Source organism: Pezoporus wallicus, unplaced genomic scaffold, assembly GCF_028554395.1.
Source record: "Pezoporus wallicus isolate ANWC-B61680 ecotype Strahan unplaced genomic scaffold, APGP_CSIRO_Pwel_v1 contig_8232, whole genome shotgun sequence".
In the NCBI taxonomy this organism is placed as follows: Eukaryota; Metazoa; Chordata; class Aves; order Psittaciformes; family Psittacidae; genus Pezoporus; species Pezoporus wallicus.
In genome coordinates this window covers 2,586,104-2,600,473 of record NW_026637105.1, presented here as the reverse complement: position 1 = coordinate 2,600,473, position 14,370 = coordinate 2,586,104, and the positions used below count along the sequence as shown (strand labels likewise).

The 14,370-nt window shown below is 50.1% G+C and overlaps 1 protein-coding gene across 1 annotated transcript; it reads right to left on the bottom strand.

Moving 5' to 3' along the window:
- Window positions 1-13,346: 13,346 nt before the first annotated feature.
- LOC130596108 (oxysterol-binding protein 2-like) lies at window positions 13,347-14,098 on the bottom strand. The gene is made up of 2 exons (XM_057403396.1): window positions 13,988-14,098; window positions 13,347-13,557 (listed from the first exon to the last, which is right to left on the bottom strand). The coding sequence occupies exons 1-2, from the start codon at window positions 14,086-14,088 to the stop codon at window positions 13,362-13,364; spliced, it is 297 nt and encodes a 98-aa protein (XP_057259379.1). The 5' UTR covers window positions 14,089-14,098; the 3' UTR covers window positions 13,347-13,361.
- Between the last annotated feature and the right edge of the window lie 272 nt (window positions 14,099-14,370).

Here is a 14,370-nt window from a genome sequence, read left to right as displayed (position 1 = left end):
GCTGATGATGTATTCATGTGCATTCCATGCTTGTTCCTCTGCCTCCATCCTGTGCACTCTGCTCCACAAACAGTGCTGGGCTTCCGGCAAGGAGAGGAGGATCCTGCCAAAAACTGAGGCCAAGTGGCAGGAATTGAGAAACTGAGACATCTACCCAAGAAAACACAGGGGAAAGGCAGAATATGAAGCTCCAGAGCCAAAACTCAAGTGGGCGTTTCAAGCATTCCTTGGATTGCTTAACCTCTAACACAGCTTCCTATTGCACAGGGCAGCAGGCACTGGAGCCCTTTATTGCTTTCCCAACAGGGAAATTGCATGGAGATAAACTCAGCAGCATGCAGAGATCTTCAAGAATGCCAAGCAGTTATTGACATCTGATTCAGGGGTCATTCATCTGGGTGAGAAGAGATAATGGGGAGCTACCTGTCTGCATCACTTCGTGGCATTGAAGGCATTCTGAGTCAGGAGCTGCCGGGTGGGATGGAGGGACCTGTTGCTGTGCAAGTGCTATGCCATGAGACTGTGGACGAATGGGTAGGGTAAGGAAGCACTCGTTATGGTTAATGAAATGAAGGTACTCCATAACTATGTCTGTGTTGATTGACCAAGTAGTGAAAACTACAGCCCAGGTTCCAGCCTGGTGTGTGCTTCACCTGAGAGCAGTGCAGCTGATCCCTGAAGAAACCGGCTGTATGGTTCAAACCATTTTGCCTCATAAATGTGAGTGCTCTGTCCATGAAGGCTGCTTTAAGAGGAAGCTCTGCTGTCACCTTTCTTGCTCCAAACTGCGTGGTACTTACTCCTGGACCACTGGCTGCTGTGGTACCTGACAAGTGAGCAAGCAGTTCTTACCTCTGGGTACTGGACACAGGCAAAACCTCTCTGATTTGACCTGGTCCCAGATCACTGTGTTATCCTTAGGGAAATGGTCAGGCTGAATGAGTGAAACAGGTAGGCCAATGTGCCTTAGAGAAGGGAACCCTAGGATGGCAGCCAGGTCCTTCATGACATAGATGCTTCATGACATCATTGTACTAGTCCTTGCTGAACTCTAGAGCCAGTTGAGCTGAACTGCACTTGGAATGACATCTGAGAACCCGCCACTGACAATATCTGGGAGCTGCCTCTGATCCCAGACACTCTCAGCTTATCAAGGGGAACAGTGCTTCTGTCGTGCTGGAAAGAAAGCCTCCAGTAATACCTGTTCTGCATGGAACAGGCAGACTACAAGAAGCCCCAGGGTGCCCACACCATGGTGGGGATAGCAGGTGTTTCACATGCAGGAGGAGGTGCCTTTCCACTCCTCCATCAGGATCACAGCCCTGGAAAGCAGCTGGAATATTCCCTTTCCAGCCACCAGCCAGGTTGGCTGGCATCAGGTCAGCTTTCAACAGCTCTTGTAATACAGAAGCATCAGTTAATAATTCCCATAGCATTGTGGTTTACCCCAACAGCCCTCAACTGTGCTCTAGTCCTCGGAGCAGGAGATATTCCTTCACAGAACACCATATATAACATATCATCCTTCCTGGATGCAACCCCAAGGACCTTGGCTGACTGGTTGCACTGTGCTATTGCTCTTCACTACTTTCCTAGGTTTTTTTCCAGTGTATTCTTACTTCCCGAAGGTATCTCAGGTGCCAGTGTATGAAGCAGAGGGGAATGGAACACACTGGGGGCCATGTCAGGGTGTGAAACCCATTCACTTTAATTGGTAACTATGAGAAAAGGATGTTTTCTGGCTACCTGGAGCACTGAGCTGCTCTTCTGCAGCTGTTTTCCACCTTCTCACACCTACATAAGGATGCTCATGAGGGACCCAACACAGCCCCCCCTGCACTTCAGATCCTGGTCTCTGCAGTGAGAAAGGGAGGAGCACAACCACCTGCCTCTTGATTAAACAAATGCCTCTGAGTTGATTGACCTTAATCTTCCCAGTCCCCAAAGCCAGCATCCGACGGGCCCCCCCCTTGCCAGCACACGTTTTGCAGACGATGCCCCTGCCACCGGTAACGTCTCCTTTGGTTTTCCCTCTGGCTTTGTTTTCCAGGGTTTTGCTTCACTTTCTGACCTGCATTCCTGCTTCCCTGGGTTGCCTCCCCCTGCCCGCACGTCACCTCCACACTTTGAGTTTAGCAGCGTCTGGGTCCCCGTTTGGTTCCTCCATTGTTTTCTTTCCTTTGCTTGGGACACTGTTACAGTGAGCGATTCACATTGGCACTTTCAGGGATGGCGAATGCCTTGGTAACTTTGCATCTATTTGCATAACGCTCCATTGGGTGGCAGCTGCTGCAGGGCTCCCCGCTTGCAGGCCCCGTTGCAGGGATATTCAGCTCCGCAGTTCCCAGAGCCCAGCTCTGGCTCCGTTTCTTTTGCCGAGGTGTTTTCATGTTTGGTTCCACGACCTCCTGTGAAGGACAGCCCAAACCATCGCTGCTCTCGGTGCCGGATGGACCAGCGTTTTCTGCCTGTGTCTGGTTCGCTATTTAATGGCTCCTGCAATTCCACAAGGACCTGCAGCTGGAGGTGATGCTCAGGCTCATTCTGCTTGCGCTCCCACAGGACACCATCACCCCCAAGGTGTGGATTTTGTCTTCTCCAATCTGCTTTTTCTTTTCTCTGATCAAGTGGTTTTTTGCTGCCAGCTTTCGGGCTCAGCTCTTCTCACCTGCCTGCTCCATCTGGGGTTTAGTCCTCCCATGCGTCACCTCCCAGAGCTCACCGGTGCCATCACTGGCATCAGCAGAGCAGGGATCACTGAAGGACGATCCCACTGGACGATCTGTCTGCCCAGGGTCACTGCCCTCCTGCTCTGATGCTACGTGGAAGGCCAAGGATGCAGAATCGCTCCCTGTTTGAAGCGTGGGGACCTTCTGGAGCGGCAGAACCACCACAAGAGGGAGGCAATTTACCGAACGGCTGCTGTGGACCCGTCCCTGCCCTGGCCCTGTGATAACGGCTTCTTAGCATGGAGATGACAGATGTGTCCAGATGCTGCACACGGGACTGTGCCACAGATCATCAGCACCAGGGACTGCTCAGTGAGGGGGAAAGGTGGCTCATCCCAGTTAACTCTCATCACGTCCCAAGTGAAGCCAGGCTGAGAGCACTGGGGCTGTTGAGCCTGGAGAAGAGAAGCTGCTTGGAGACCTCAGAGCAGCTTCCAGTGTCTGAAGGGGGCTACAGGGATGCTGGCGAGGGGCTCTTCATCAGGGAGTGTAGGGACAGGACAAGGGGTGATGGGTTCAAACTGAAACGGGGGGAGTTCAGGTTGGATACAAGGCAGAAGCTCTTTACTGTGAGGGTGCTGAGGCGCTGGCACAGGGTGCCCAGAGAAGCTGTGGCTGCCCCATCCCTGGCAGTGTTCAAGGCCAGGTTGGACACCGGGGCTTGGAGCAAGCTGCTCCAGTGGAAGGCATCAAAGTGGAAGAGGTGGACCCACAAAGCATCTCATGAGCTCACTTATTCAACAACAGTTTGACTTTCAGCGTTCAGTTCAGCACTGAATCTCGGCAATCCATGAGCTGGCCACACAGCCTCCCATGTGACAAACCAGCATTTCCTCAAGTCATCTTTATTTTCTAATGATCATACTCCCCATGAAAGACGCTGCTTCCTCCAAGCCATGAGAGATGCTGCTCGCTTGCTGCTTATTTCCATCAGCTGAAGGGTGTTGGCTCTGCCTGGTCCTCACTCCCCAGCCAATATCCACAGGGATGCCCACTTTGCCAGGCTGGGTAATGCTGCCGAGCCCCTGGCCAAGGCCTCCTCCACCTAATCCCATCCCCCTGATGAAGGGGAGAGAAACAATTACCCTTATTTGTCTTGTCAGCGCTTGGATGTGCTGTGGCTGATAGTAACCGGCAGCCGCTTTGCCTCAGGGCTGCCCCGGGTGATAATTTACATAGTGCAGCTAAATCTGAAAATCCCACTAACATCCTCTTCTAATGAAGCTCCAGGTACCTTCCTCAAAGCCGGGGGAAGGCTGTATCTAGGCAACCCAGACGGCTGTCCCTCCTGGAGGAAGCACTTGGATGAACACCTCCAAAGGCAAAGGATGCTGCTAATTAACCCTTGGGGCAGCGCTGAGCTCTCTGCTCCATAACAAGGTCTTTGCATCCCTTGCAGCCCACTGGAAGGATGCCGGAGCTCTACCTCATGCCTCCAGTTCCCCTCGCAGCCCCGGAGCAGGGCTGGCGAGCAGTGTGGCTTTACTCTTTGAACTGGTATTTGCTGACATGTGGAAGGAGCTCAGCTCAGCCCTCGTCATTCCTCTTTGTGCTGGCAGTTCCTGAAGAGTTCCAGCCTTTGCAGAGATTTCTTGTCAAGTTGTTAAAGTGGCAACGGGGGCAGAATGGAAACACACAGGGTTTAGGTTTAGGGTTGAATCCTGGAGAGGATCAAGCAGGTAACCAGGGCGCAGGAAGGGCTCAGGATGGGGATCTCCAGGTTTCCAAAGGTCACAGGGATTTAGTGTCTCCACAGTGGAAAAGCCACTCCAGAGCAGACATAAAGCACGTAGGTCCCAAGGAAAGATTCAGTGTGTGAAGGTGAGACCTGCTCCTAGGAGCGATCTGCCATGGGAGACGTTCCCCTTCCCGTGTCCCCAGATTTCTCTTGGCAAGTGCCCCTCGGAAACCTGACCCCTGGAGTTCCCTTTGCAAGGTGACTTTATTAAGGTCATCAGCAAACTCCTTGCACAGCCCTGGGGGAAAGCCCCAGCACCGATTCCCTTCCTTGCACCTGGAAATCACATCCAGCGCTCCGCAAACCTGCAGCTTGGCAGGACTGGATCCGATGCTGGCTTCGGGAGGGGCAGCCTGGGGGCACCTCGACGTGGTGGGAGCTTTCCGTAGCGCTCTCTTTAACTGGAGGTGAATTCCATTTCAGTAATGAGCCTGGCACATTCCAGCTCCTGATTAGATTTGCGCAGTGATTAACCCAGCACATACTCGCTTGGCAACCTGCCCAGCCCATTCCAGTTGCAGTGGACTGAAACCTCTTCTGCTGCTGCTCTCACACTGGGAAGCAAGGTTACCTGAAGGTCATCAGAGCAGGGCTTCAACCTGTGCTGGTTCTCTGCTTCTGCTTGGGAAGCGCCTGTCCAGCTCCTCCTGGTGCATCCCAACCAGTCTGAGAGTGCTCCATGGTTCCGATTGTGCCATTTCTGGTGCTCCGTGGGACAGAAGCATCTTCCCGGAGAAGTTTCCCAAAGAGACGGCTGGGTTTCATAGAATGGTTTGGACTGGAAGGGACCTTCAAAGGTCACGTAGTCCAAGCCCCTTCAACGAGTAGAGACATCTGGAGCTAGATCAGGTTGCTCAGAACCACGTCCAGCCTGGCCTTTGGGCATCCATCACTTCTCTGGGCAGCCTGTGCCAATGTTTCACCACCCTCATTGTACAAAATTTCTTCCTTCCCAGGAACTAAGGTGTAAATCCACCCTTTAGCTGGTCTGAGCTACCCAGTGGTTTCCTTGTGTCTCCTGAGGAGCTCCCATACGCTGCCCATAGCCAGACAAGCCGCTGGTCAGTGCCCTCTCTGCAGTCCTACCCCTGTCCCTCTTGGCTGGCAGGTCCGGCTCTGACCCACCTCATCCAGGGAGGTGGGACCATGCAAAACATCAAAGGATTTCCTCTGTCACAATTCCATTTACCAGGAGCTGGATATATCCATTATGGTTATTACCAGGGCAGAGAGCGAAAATGGCCATAAACATGCTCTCAGATCAATTGCAATAATCCATAGCTGGCTCGGGAGACACACAGGGTGAAGCCTACTCCCTCCACCTCCCCCATGCATGGCTTATCATTTTCTTATGCTCACAGAAGACATTCTTCTCCTTATTTCAGGGCCTGTCCAAAGGGAAAAATAAGGCAGGATCAAGAGAATAGCACGTGTGGTTCACCTTTGCAATTTGCCTCTGATGGGATATTGTAATATGGCCCAGATGCCTGGGAAGATGTTTAATGTAAGCCAGAATGATTGACAGCTCTCCATACAGGATCTGAAGGCAGTCCGATCTCAGGTTATTGAGTGTCCCACTTAGTGACAAATATATACAGCTAAGTAGGGCACAGATCTCCAGTTCCCCTGCCTGAGCCCAGATCATTCCCCTGGAGCTGCTTTTGGATGCGCTGTGAATTAGTGATGGCATCAGCAGAGCATATTGGGGAGGCCCTGGCACAGGGTGCCCAGAGAAGGTGTGGCTGCCCCATCCCTGGCAGTGTTCAAGGCCAGGTTGGAGCAAGCTGCTCTAGTGGAAGGTGTCCCTGCCCGTGGCAGGGGTTGGAGCTGGCGGAGCTTTGAGGTCCCTTCCAACCCAAACCAGGCTGGGATTCTATGATCAAGTATTGGTGCTGGAGGTTTGACCCCTTAAGGTTACTCAAGCAGTCTGAGAGCGTGTAATGCCATGACCACCCTGGAACCAGCCCCAGCGCCTTGAGCACCCGGCTCCATCAGCACAGGACTGCAGAGGTCGAGTCCTGCTCCTACATGAAGTGGGAGCAGCACTTCAAGAAGCTCTGGAATCAAGGCATGCTCTTCAGTGGGAGAGAAGCCTTAGGCAGCATCTTTGCAGTAAGTCTCCTGGGTTTACAAGAAACACAATAGTGTCCTGTCCTTTGGATTCAATTTAATGGGCTCAGGCAGCATTAACTGGCATCTTGAGGATAAAGAACAGTTGTCAGCCCAGACTCAGGCTCTCATGTTGAGCAAGGATTATTTTATTATGATTTAATATTCTTATTTCTTATTATTGCTAATTACTGGCTGAAGCTCGGTGCTGGGGAACCTACAGTAATACCTCCATCAGTGCTCCAGATGATGCTGTATACTGGGAGAGGCCTTGTCAGAGCTCATCAGGTTTTGCAGATGACTGCTTCCACAGCAGCCAGCGGTGAGTGGCAATAGCACAGACAGGCAGGGAAATCTTCTTGCAGACTAATCCCCCTCCATCGTTTCGTTTGCATTCGTGACCTCTTTTATTCATGACTCTTGGGTAGCAAAACACTTCCTCCCAAATAAACACTTGTGAAAACCAAACATGGCCTAATTACTCGTGCAAATATTCGCCTCTGAATATGCATGCAAATGGATTTACCCCAACCTCCATGAATATGTATTTTCATGAGAAAACACGGAAAGTGGAAAAACCCGAGTGTGTTTGGTTGGCTTAGTAAGGGAGCAGAAAGGGAGCTGTGCGTTTCCTCTGGCTGCTGCTAAGGCTGGGTTCACAAGTACTCAGTTGAAAGTATTCAATCCAATTACAAACACTGCATCCTACAAACCTTAAATTCAGTCTGACAAAGTGAGTGGGCACATCTGGAGTGAAATCTGTGCGGACTTTTACTTGGGAAAATAGGAGGATGATATTAGTTATTCACAGTGAAATCATCCCAAATCCGTTTTCAGGGCTAGAGGGAGTAGTGCACCCATCCCAGCCATGAGCAGGCAGGTTCTCCAGGAGAATGATGTGGCAAATGGTGCCAAAGTCCAGGTAGAAACCATCCACAGCCCTTCCCTCAGCCAGGTCTTCGCTTTTGTTCAAGTCACCTTTGAAAACCTATTTGAGTTTCTCTCAGTTTTCATTTGGAGATCATGGGTGTGTTTGTCCAAACATCTGTGGGAGCTGGTTAACAGGATCAGGCTAGCATTAGACTAGTCCAGACGAGGAGAGGATAATCTTTTCCAGCCAAACAATAGCAATAAGATTAATGCATAAAGGCATAAATCCTCCTGTTCAACTCCATTAATCACCCAGATGTGCTACTTCCCCAAAGCCAGGCAGTTGCACTGTCACTATTGGCTTTTTCTCTGCTGAAAACAGAGCCCCACAGCGTTAGCTGCGGAAAGCTGATCATCTCATGGAAGGGAATGGTTAAAGTTACTCAGTTCCCGTGCCACTGAGGAAATGCAGGAGTTAGACACATCCAGATTCATTTGCAGTTGCTGTTTGGGGCACAGTAACACAGGAGATCCTGGGTGTGCCATCAAGCTAAGACAGGACAGAGCAGAGCTGAGTTCTGTGACTCTCTGGTTCTAGTCAAACAGTATTCGCCTGCTTCTTCAGCAAAGAAAGGTGTTTGCCATAATCTCTTGTCAGGTACTGAGTTACCATCTCTAACTTGAAAGGCAGAAGAATTGCATATGTTTTGGACCTTCATTTCTCTATGTAAAAAGCCAAAAGCTTCCAATGTTATATGAAGACAAGAGACAGAGACACAATGGGATCTTCTCTTTGGGACATCAGGGTTATTTTTCCAGCGGCAAAAATAAGATAAACCCACAATTTATGTTGCTGAGTCTGTATTTCATCTCTTAAAGTGTCAGCCCTTCACTTTCCCAGCTCAAGAACCAGGACCTGTTGACAATGAAGCCCTCATGAGCAGCACCAAAGGGAGAATTGCCTCTGAGTTCCTGGGGATCATTGAGGTGCTGTATCCAGACTGCAGCTTGCTCAGGCCTTCCTGCCCATTTGAAATTGCTGGTTTGGGCTTTAAAAGGAGGAAACAGGCTGGAATGCTTTGATTTTTCTCCTCTAGGCTGCAAACCACATTGTGCACTAAGTCATTTTCGCAATAGATCAGACTGGGGGGTATTTTCCAAACCCTCTGACAAGGCCAGCTTTAAAAAGCAAGCAAATGACGTCCCCACAGATGGACTGAGGATAAAGTCACCACCAGTCACCACCCCCCGATGATAACACAGCGGTGATCAGAGCTCTCAGAGGCAGCCGTGGGCAAACGGTGACTCTTTAATGACGAGCATCCATTGAATTTGATAGCTGGGAATAATTGAGTGTTCCGGGCTCGGCTCATTGCAGGGGTTTGAGCAGACCTAATTGAAAGGGATATGTGTTCTTTCCTTCGTACTCTGCAGCTCCTGATCAGCCTCCCGGCTCCAGCATTTGAACGTGGGGCTGGCTCTTGGGGAGGACAGACCCCGACCCAAGCGGTGATGGAGCTCAGGCTCAGCGAGAGCCCAAGGGGATGCGGAGCGCAGCGCTCGGCTGCTGATGCGAAGGGGCACAGCGACATCCCGCGTCCTTTGGAGGGAGGAAAGGCTCACGCTGAGCCTCACCCGCCTGCGGGAGGAGGTGTGGATGGCTCCATCCCGGTTTATGCGTGACTTCGTTGTGATCAGATGTTTATCACTGGCTGCTCCGGCTTCACGTCCTCCCGCGACGGGTTCTTGCCGATAGATCCCAACGGGGTTTCTGAGCTCTGCTGCCGACCGTGGTGAGATGCCCCATGCGACCTAGGCATGGTTATAGTCAGCCTGCAGGAGGTTCTATAGAGAACCTATAGCTCGCCAGATAAGACCCATGAAGACAAGAGATGGGGCTGGGCACTGAGGATGGCAGGCTTGAACCCCATTAGTGTCTGTGTTGCTTTTCCGCGGTGCTTTAAGATACTTTGCCCTGTCTGAACACTTCCTTCTCCTCCTGATATCCACACTCCACTATTTCTGTTCATCTGATGGGTGGAATTCAGGCCATCTACAGCAGGACAGTGCACGTTGCAATCTGCATTTCCAAAACCACCTGGGGACTGATGTTTGCCTGGAAATGGGAAGAGCGTGTCTGAAGTGGAACATCCACGAGGAAATGTATATTGCTCCCCCCCAAAATCCCTCCATCATCCTGTTCTGCTGACAGGCAGGGTACACCACAAAACAACCACACACTGGCTGTATAACATGCACAGTTTATTAAACAAGCACACTAAAGCAAATAAGCTCACTGGCACAAATCAGGTGTATATCTCTATGTATATAGTAAATAAGTACAATAAAGCAAATCTGATATATATATATATAAGTACAGAGGAAAATTAGCGATGTATCACATCATTACTGCATAGACAGAACAGAGATTAAGAAGAAATACATCACCAGCCACCACCGAATCATCCTCCAGGCCCACACTTGAGCTGGGAAGCCCCATTGCAGCCAGTGCTGGGAGTCTCAGTTTTGGATTTGGCTGCAAGAGGCTCCTGCTTTTATACCCTTAGAAACACAACGGGCTTTATGCCAGCTCTGTCATTGTTTGCTCATGTGGACGTGCAGTTTCTCATGATCTCAGTGTTGCCCATCCCGAGAGCACTGGCCAGGCGCCCTGGTGCAGCCAAGTAGAAAGGTCATAAAATAGCTGCACCCGTTTTCCTGCCTCATTCCCGTAAACAGGCACCATGACCATACACATGCGTACTCTACCGAATACACTGCGACAAAACCATACTGTGTTATGTGTCTCAGGCATGAGAGGGAATCAGCTCTCAGGCAGGTTCCCATCCATTACCCATCCTCATCTTTGTTACCCTTTAAGAAAGCAAAGCAAGGACTGGGCAAGCCTCAATGAATATAAAGCAATGCTGTTATAATAAGAAAGCTGGTTAAGAGCCTTTCAACATCAGAGACTATCTGCTGTGGACATTTCCATGTGTTAAAGGTTGAAAAATTAGGGAATTAAATAGAATTAAATCTGTAAATATGTAAATCTGTAAAATTAAGTCGTGAAAGGCTTGGTCAGTTAAGAAAAGCAGGTGGAAAATAACATTACAAAGCATTCAGAATCCAGTGGTAACCAGTTTGCATTTTGCCATGCCTATGCATTGTGCGAGCTGAAGCCAATATTCATTCCCATTTATCAGTAATTACCAAATGCAGCTTCTCCAAAGGTAATGCTCGCATCAGCATTGCAAAGAAAGTTGTATTTTCTAAGCTGAAGACTTCCGCTCCTTCTCCTGCATTGCACATCCTCCATTTCCCTACACACCTGATGTCCCCCCGTTTCTATCTTACAAGTAAGCAGCAGGAGATGGGTAAATTTTGCTTCTCAGCTATGCAATAAGAAACCGTTTCAAACATTTGGGCATTTCCATGCTTTGAGGAATCAGCGGTTCTGAGTGAAAACAGCCTTTGGAATGAAAGCCTCACTTTCCCAATGAACAAAGCACTTAGTACACTGCTCAGCGCAAGGATCTGCTCCTCTAGTTGCCAGTCACAGAGACATTTAACTCCGTCAGTCTACCGATGAAGTCCTCCATGTCCTTTATACTGTCTGCCTTGAGGTAGTACGTCACCTTATCGTTAGACAAACACAGCTTCTTCCTTCTGGTTCTCTGTGCTTTGGCATTGAGGAGATTCATGCTGCCCTCTATAAACATGCCAACATCCCCTGCGTCCCTGCAGAGCAAAGGGGAGAGTGAGGAAGCTCCGGAAGCAAAACCATTGCTGCCTAAAGAAGTTCAGGCTGTTGCTGGGTGGGGTTTTGAACACGTTCTTTGCTCTCCTGATGGCCACAGAGAGGTGGGGAGGGTAAAAGGGACCCGAGTGCCCCGTGGCCCCCAGCTTTCCCCACCACCTCCTTCCCTGCTCAGCTCCAACCCCACATTCGTGCAACCGATGGGATCTGTGGGAAGCCTCGTGAGGAGCAGCACCGGAGCTTCCCCACCTCCATCTGCCCCCGGTGCCAGAACCAACCCGTTAAAACCCCTGTTAGCATCCAAGGTGGCTGCTCCGCGGCCTTTGCAATCACAAGAGCCAAGTGACAAACAACGTCCCCTTTGGTGGGACCTGCCTGGCCGGGGACTCACCGGTAACACTGAAGCCACGTGTCCTGGATTTCAAAGCAGCGATACTCATACCAAGATATCCAACTGATCCATTTCTTGAAGTGGAAGATCTGCACGTCCATTGCGAGACAGGGAGGACTGAAAGAAGCCTGAAAGTGACCCGAAGAGGACAGAAAACAAAAGCAGAAACCGAAAGTGAAAGCAGTATTTTCTTAAAGGGCCCTCCCAGAAAGGGATGTGGTGGCACAGATGGGGTTTTAGATGGCAAAGTGAGGGTGGGTTGCCGTGTTGGTGGCACTGTTGCGGAGCTCCCCATGTGTAGGTGATGCCTAGCACCAGCTTTCTGTCCCGGCACCTCAGGCTTAGGAGCAGGGGCTGGATGTCTGCACTTTGGGAGCCGGTTACTGGGGAGCCTGAGAGCACTGTTTGAACATGCAGAACGCGATGAGGTTTTAGGTGTCAAAGGGAGGATGTCAAGGGGGGATCTGTGCAGGCCTGGGGTGACCGAAGAGAAAAGAGGGGATTTATCGGTGTTTCTCAGCACATCCGAACTGGAGCTTGAAGCACAAGGGTGCCCACTCTGGAGCGGGGATGGGGAGGAAGATGAAAACACCCATGGGTGCAAAAGGAGCCAAAACCATGCTCAGGTGAGTTCCCAGACCTGGAGGAGGAAACATCCCTAATGCAGCACATGGTTTTCCCTCAACTACGTATTGCCACTGGGCTAAAATACAATTGAATTAGAACAGGCTTTGATGCATCCCATTAAATGTGTCTTACTGTGATGTTATGTTTCACAACGGCCTTATTCTCCAGCTAATCCATAAAACTCCGCGCTACAGGTGGGTTCATGTCTGATTTCTACCTTGGTGTTAGTGGAACCACCACTGAGCAGGTTCACATGCCTGCTTAGTGAGTGTTATTTCCACTGCTCGCTGAGATAAGAACGGACACAAGAAGGTCCCTGGGTAAATGGAAATGGGGAAACCAGGAGCCTGAAGTGGAACATACACAAGGGGAAGTATGTCGGTGCCCAAAACCTCCTCCATCAACCCGTTCTGCTGTCAGGCAGGCTACACCACACAAGGATCACACACTGGCTGTATAACATGAACAGTTTACTAAACCAAGCACACTAAAGCAAATAAGCTCACTGGCACAAATCAGGTATATATCACTTTATATATAGTAAATAAGTACAATAAAGCAAATCAGTTCTATATATATATAAGTAAAGTGAAGAGAAAAAATAGCAATTTATCACATCATTACTGCATAGAGAGAACAGAGATTGAGAGATACATCACCAATCACCAATATTCGCATAATGTTGTAGTGTGAAAAACTGATATTACAAAGCATTCAGAATCCAGCGGTAACCAGTTTGCATTTTGCCATGCCTATGCATTGTGCGAGCTGAAGCCAATATTCATTCCCATTTATCAGTAATTACCAAATGCAGCTTCTCCAAAGGTAATGCTCGCATCAGCATTGCAAAGAACGTTGTATTTTCTAAGCTGAAGACTTCTGCTCCTTCTCCTGCATTGCACATCCTCCATTTCCCTACACACCTGATGTCCCCCCGTTTCTATCTTACAAGTAAGCAGCAGGAGATGGGTAAATTTTGCTTCTCAGCTATGCAATAAGAAACCGTTTCAAACATTTGGGCATTTCCATGCTTTGAGGAATCAGCGGTTCTGAGTGAAAACAGCCTTTGGAATGAAAGCCTCACTTTCCCAATGAACAAAGCACTTAGTACACTGCTCAGCGCAAGGATCTGCTCCTCTAGTTGCCAGTCACAGAGACATTTAACTCCGTCAGTCTACCGATGAAGTCCTCCATGTCCTTTATACTGTCTGCCTTGAGGTAGTACGTCACCTTATCGTTAAACAAACACAGGGTCTTCGAGTCGATTCTCTGTGCTGTGGCGCTGCTGAGATTGATGCTGCCACGGATAAGCTTGCCGATGTCATCTTTGTCCCTGCAGAGCAAAGGGGAGAGTGAAGAAGCTCCGGAAGCGAAGCCATTGCTGCCTACAGAAGTGCAGGCTGTTGCTGGGTGGGGTTTTGAACACGTTCTTTGCTCTTCTGATGGCCACAGAGAGGTGGGGAGGGTAAAAGGGACCTGAGTGCCCCATGGCCCCCAGCTTTCCCCACCACCTCCTTCCCTGCTCAGCTCCAACCCCACATTCATGCAACCGATGGGATCTGTGGGAAGCGTTGTCAGAGCTTCCCCACCTCCATCTGCCGCCTGGTGTCAAAAGCTATGAACAAAACCAACCTGCAGGTGCCTGTTAAAACCCCTGTTATCATGCAAGATGTCTGCCTGGCTGCTCTGGAGGCTTTGCAACCACAAGACCCAAGCAAGAAGTAACGTCCCCTTTGGTGGGAACTGCCTGGCTGGTCACTTACCAGTAATAGTTAAGCCACGTGTCCTGAAATTCAAAACAGCGATTCTGGTACCAAAAGATCCAATTTGTCCATTTCCTGAAGTGGAAGATCTCCCCGTCCATTGCAAGACACGGTGGGGAGGGGGACGGAAAGCGAACTAAACTGATAGCTAGAACCAAAAGTGAAAGCAGCATTTTCTTAAAGGGCCCGGCCCGGATGGCGTGAGGTCTTGCATGTCTGAGGTGCTGAGTTATGCAGCCAGGACATCAGCATCCCCCAGGTACTCACGGAGGGATGCTGAGCGTGGCCACGGAGCCACAGGCGAGGTTGGATCCGCTCCAGAACGGAGCCATTCAGGGTCGCGGAAGGCAGCGCCCTCTTGCGGCACCGACCAGGAAAGGCCG

Excerpts from the sequence above, each read along its gene's own strand:
- LOC130596108 (XM_057403396.1), bottom strand. The coding sequence starts at position 14,088 with ATGGACGGGGAGATCTTCCACTTCAGGAAATGGACAAATTGGATCTTT. Across the intron at positions 13,558-13,987 it reads ACGTGGCTTAACTATTACTG|GGACAAAGATGACATCGGCA; the intron begins GTAAGTGACCAG and ends TTTGCTCTGCAG.